This window comes from Alligator sinensis, unplaced genomic scaffold, assembly GCF_000455745.1.
Source record: "Alligator sinensis unplaced genomic scaffold, ASM45574v1 scaffold546_1, whole genome shotgun sequence".
Classification (NCBI taxonomy): domain Eukaryota; kingdom Metazoa; phylum Chordata; order Crocodylia; family Alligatoridae; genus Alligator; species Alligator sinensis.
The window spans coordinates 1,321,044-1,326,555 of NW_005842061.1; the positions used below are offsets into that span (position 1 = coordinate 1,321,044).

Here is a 5,512-nt window from a genome sequence, read left to right on the forward strand (position 1 = left end):
CCCTTTGCTCTAGCTGAAGAAACAGATGGGGTTCCTGGGCTCCCCCTCCCTCTGGCTTTTCCTTCCACACCCGAAGGGATGTGGTAGTGCAGCATGGTATAGCTCACAGGGCTGGGGGAGCCCAAGGCCTGTGGTGCCAGGTAGCTTAAAGTGAGGTGGGGCACCTGGGCGTGCAGTGCACTGGGGGGAGAAGGGGATTTTGGGGCTTGCAGTGCAGTGGGGAGATATACGATGTAGTGGAGGGGCACATGGTGTTTGTCCCTGGAGGGTGTATGGACCACTGGTGTAACCCCTGCTAGCGCAGCCCATGACCACTTAGAAACCAGACAGCCCTGCCATAAGCAGATCCTTCTCAGTCCTGACCCACAGCATCTATTGCTATTTCAATCCTAGGGAGAAAGGAATCCTAGGCAGTTCTTTCTAGGGAGAAAGAACTGCCATCATACCTATAGGCTATGGGGCAACCTTCTCAGCACCACTGAGGCAGAAAGATATCTTGGAGTCACTGTTGACTCCAGGATGAATGTGAGTCATCAACGTGATGAAGTAGTTGGCAGAGCCAATCACACCTTGTTGTGCATCTGTAGGTGCTTCACAAACAGGTGATTTTCCCTTTCTATGCGGCACTGGTCAGGCCGCAGCTGGAGTACTGTGTCCAATTCTGGATGCTGCAGTTCAAGCAGGATGCGGACAACCTGGAGAGGGTTCAAAGAAGAGCCACTCATCTGATCAGAGGCCTGCAGGGAAGGCCCTATGAGGAAAGGCTAAGGGACCTTAACCTCTTCAGCCTCTCCAAGGGAAGGCTGAGAGGGGACCTCGCGGCAACATACAAATTCATAAGGGGAGAGCAACATGAAGTAGGCAATGTTCTGTTTACCAGGGCACCCCCTGGAACAACAAGAAACAATGGCCATAAGCTACTGGAGAGAAGGTTTAGACTGGACATTAGAAAAAAAGTTCTTCATGGTCAGGGTGGCCAGGATCTGGAATGGGCTTCCAAGGGAGGTGGTGCTCGCCCCATCCTTGGGGGTCTTCAAGAGGAGACTGGACAGGTACCTGGCTGGGTTCACATGACCCCAGGTTTGGTGACCCTTTTCTTGCCTGCCAGGGGCAGGGGGTCAGACTAGATAGCCCACTGAGCTCCCTTCTGACCCTAGAATCTATGAATCCTGACTTCTCTTAGGGCTCTCAACCCATTTTCACCTGCAACACCCAGTTACTAATTCCTAGGCGTATGAATGATTCTTGTGTGAACGTCTGCTGGGTTTGTGACATAGGCAAATGGGCACAAAGGAATAGGACAAAATTACTGAATCCTTCAGGCCTGAGGTAAAGTAAGGCATACCCTCAGCTACTTAGAGGGGAAAGCCTAAACAATGCCCCTCTTGGTCATTTCAGTCACTGCTTCCATGTTTGCTTTGATGCTTTTGTTTTTTTTGCAGAGTATCAGACAAGCTGAAGCAAACCCCACAATCACTGATGGAGGCAAACAGCACAGACCCTGGCTTAGTGCTAGCAGAAAATGGGTCCCTCTTATCCCTCAGTGAGCTGGACTCTGCCTTCTCTCAGATCAGAAACCGGCTTCTGAATGTTACCCTGCAGCTAGGAGGGAACAGGGAGCCTGCTGTGGCCCCTGCCAAGGGGCCCCGGAGACATGTACTGCTCATGGCCACCACCCGCACAGGCTCCTCCTTTGTGGGCGAGTTCTTCAACCAACAAGGCAACATTTTCTACCTCTTTGAGCCACTCTGGCACATCGAGAGGACAGTGTCCTTTGAACCTGGTGGTGCAAATGCTGTGGGGTCGGCCCTTGTCTACAGAGATGTCTTGAAGCAGCTGTTTCTCTGTGACCTCTACATCCTGGAGAACTTCATCAGCCCACTCCCTGAGGATCACCTGACACAGTATATGTTCCGGCGAGGCTCAAGCCGCTCATTGTGCGAAGAGCCTGTATGCACCCCTTATGTCAAGAAGGTCTTTGAGAAGTACCACTGCAAGAACCGTCAGTGCGGCCCCCTGAATGTGACCCTTGCAGCGGAGGCCTGCCTACGCAAGGACCACATGGCTCTCAAAGCTGTGCGAATACGGCAGCTGGAGTTCTTACAGCCATTGGTTGAAGATCCTCGCCTAGACATGAGGATCATCCAGCTGGTGCGAGACCCACGGGCGGTGCTGGCTTCACGCATGGTTGCCTTCTCGGGCAAGTATGAGACCTGGAAGAAATGGGCTTCAGAAGGAGCAGCTCCCCTCAATGAGGATGAGGTGCAGCGACTGCGAGGGAACTGCGAGAATATCCGTCTCTCAGCTGAACTTGGCCTGAGGCAGCCTGCATGGCTGCGGGGCCGCTACATGCTGATTCGCTATGAGGACATTGCCCGGTCCCCCCTCCAAAAGGCCAAAGAAATGTACAAGTTTGCAGATATCAGCATCACACCACAGGTGGAGGAGTGGATATTGAAGAACACGCAGGCACCTCAGGACAGCAGTGGCATCTACTCCACCCAGAAAAACTCCTCAGAACAGTTTGAGAAGTGGCGCTTCAGCATCCCATTCAAGTTGGCCCAGGTGGTGCAGAATGTCTGTGGCCCAGCCATGAGTCTGTTTGGCTACAAAGTAGCCAGCAATCCTGAGACCCTGACAAACCGATCCATCAGCTTGTTAGAGGAAAGGAGGACCTTCTGGATCACGTAAGATCCTCTGTTGCTGGTTTTCTAAAAAGAAGTATATTGTTAAACTGACAAAAATAGAAATAGAACATGGGAACAGCTGAGGAAGCAGGAACAGGGGCACCATGCCCCGCTGACCTGTATCACACCCTCATCTCTAAAGCTTGTGTTTAACACATGCTCCTTGTTCATTCTAAGTGCTTTCTATTTCTCCAGAGGACAAGAGGGCATTTAGCCACAACCAAAATTTCAGCTCTCTAGATGGAGACTGTAATGTGGCAACCCTCTGGACTAAGCAGAGCTCAAATGCTGGCAGTGGGAAGGACCAAAGCAATAGGTGCCAGCTTCCATACCTCAGCACTTAGCTTTCTTCCCAGTGCAGGCGCCACCCTTTGCTGAAAGGGCATTTCTGCACTAAACATCCAAAGAGAGAATCCTATTTTTTTTAACTGTACACTTTAGAGTCCCTTATCCTGCCGAGTACCAGAGGAGGTGGGAAAAGCCAAGGAGTGCTCTGATATTACCTGAGGCAGACCTGGCTGTTGTGGTTTTCTTGTTGGACGGAAATGCCAAGAGGGACTTGTTTCAGGTTTGTTGTCCATAGATTGCTTAGTAATTCCCCAACAATGGGGAGGTAGGGGAACAAGCACCCTAGTGACTGCTTGTAAACATTCAAACCCCGGATATTGTATGGGTGATCTTCAGACCCTGAAATAAACAGTTGTTCAAATTTGAAGAGACATGAGTGGGTCCTGCAAGGACCAGCAGACTATCCCCAACTCTGCTCTATGAAGAGCAGAAAGCCACGCATACAGGGCAGACATGCAGCAAAGTCAGCTACAGCTGTACCACATTAGAGATTATTGGCCCAGGTGCAGGATTCCTCATGTTGGCTGCTTTTTGTCTTGCTATCAAATGCACCAAAGCCAGCAGCTGAGAGATGGTAGAGAGACAATGGGAAAGCTATTTAAAAAAAGAGCAAGAGAAAGCAATCTTCCCTATCCCTGGGGACTGGGCTTGCCTTCCTAAGTGGCATCAACTGTTTTGTCTTCTACTCCCCCATAAAAAAAATCTGCAAGCTGGTTTCCTCAGCAATCCCTTGATAGTAGCTGGTGTCTACTGAACGACAATGAATGCTTTTTTGCCTGGTTGTGGTAGGGCATTGCTGTACTTGTATTTGTGTCTTGTTGCTTTTGTTTCTCTGGAAGTGCTGGTTGGAGGTTGGCAGTAACCCTCTAGCCCAAAGCAGAGGGAAATTGTTTGTCCAATTAGTTTTCTTGGTGGGGAGGGAGAGAGGGGAGGGGAGGGGAGTGGAAGACTGGGATGTGGGAAAGTGGGACCTTGTCCAAAGTTGGGCAATAGAAATAGTTTCTCTAACAGGAAGACATGGGGGAAGATTGCAACAGACCAATTTCTAGCATGTGCTGCTCCTTTTCCACCTCTGCATTTAAGCTTGGTTTTGGTTCATGGGAGACTAGTCTCTCCCCTTAGCCAAGTCTGGAAAGGATTATTGGACTCCCCTGCTCACCCTTAAATTATCTTCAGGGCAGAAACATCAAAATAACATGCTGGCTAAAAGTGATTTTTTTTTTAAATGTTATTTTTCAAGGGGCAGTATTAGGTTCACTTTAATTACATTTAAAGGGATTCTGTCAACAGATAACACATTCCTTCCTGGAACATGTCTTGACTTAGTGTTGTCCCAAATAACATTACAGATTATGCTAAATTCACATATTGCAAGGAAAATGTTTTTTCTCTGTTCTTCAGCACATTTGCTTTGTGCACTTGCAACTGTGCCCCAAATCATGGCTTCTACTGTGCCCTCCTGTGCTGATGGCTGGTTTCACTTCATAGTCTCATGCACCAACATGAGATGGCATTAGAATTGTCATGCACAAGGGTAATGGGAAGTACAGCTGGGTAGCAGAGAAGGGGAAAGCTGCTTTTATTTCCTTTGGACACAACCTGGGAGCGCTGAGGAAGCTGGAGCTAGTGAGTAAGTAGAGTAACAAGGTAAAAGCTAATCAGGAGATGATCCAGACAAATTTTTGTTTAAGGCCTCTGTCGGGCCTTGCTAGTGCAGCCCACATAAACATCAGCAAGATTGAACAGAAACATGCAAGAAATACAGGCAAGATATGCTGGCCAGAACCCTCAAATCACAAAGCACTTTAAGACAAATGGGTAGTCGCTTAATCTAAAAGAAAATTAAGTTGAGACATACCCTGGCAAAGATAGCAACACCACACCTTTCCTTCTAAAAGATACCACACAGTCTTACTAATGAATCATACATTGTTAAAATTGTAATCCTTCTAAGGATCAAAGTTTGCTTTTCAGTAATCATGCAGTGCTTTCATTTTCTGCATCTCCAACAGTTTGGACAACCAAAACAGAGGTGAGACAGTTCTTCTTTGCAGCTCACCTGTGTTAACACAATGCAGCAGCGTTTGGGTTGCAAGCACTGCAAGAAAATATTGAGCAAAAAACCTGGAAACTGCTTCCACTGACATTTGAAAAATAATCTTGAAAACATTTATTAATTTGGCAGGTCTTGTAAGCCCCTTATTTTTTAAAACCTACATTTCCAGCCTAACTCCCTTTATGTTTTTTGCTTTCCCAGAGAACTACTCATGGCTGAATGAAGTTTGTAAAAGTGGAAAGAAATAGATAAAATACCCACAAGCTTCAAAGGAGGCTCTTCCATGTGTACTTTTTGTGACAGAGATTCTGTAGTTTTCATAATCAAACTCAGCACCCACCAAAGTACATATTTTAAAATACTGTCCCCCAGGTTTTTGAACCACAAGGACCAGTGAACAACTGTCAACAACCTTTCCCTA

At 47.7% G+C, this 5,512-nt stretch overlaps 1 protein-coding gene across 5 annotated transcripts in view; it reads left to right on the forward strand.

The window, feature by feature from the left end:
* The window catches only part of CHST3 (carbohydrate sulfotransferase 3), a 46,870-nt gene that overhangs the window by 33,881 nt on the left and 7,477 nt on the right, over positions 1-5,512 (forward strand). For 4 of the 5 annotated variants that reach the window (XM_025203554.1, XM_025203553.1, XM_006023125.3 and 1 more), the window contains one exon: positions 1,443-2,687. In XM_025203554.1, coding sequence (XP_025059339.1) covers positions 1,443-2,687 — 1,245 coding nt within the window. Of the gene's footprint in view, positions 1-1,442; positions 5,507-5,512 lie in introns of those variants that run through there. The other variant, XM_025203556.1, reaches the window with a different exon arrangement.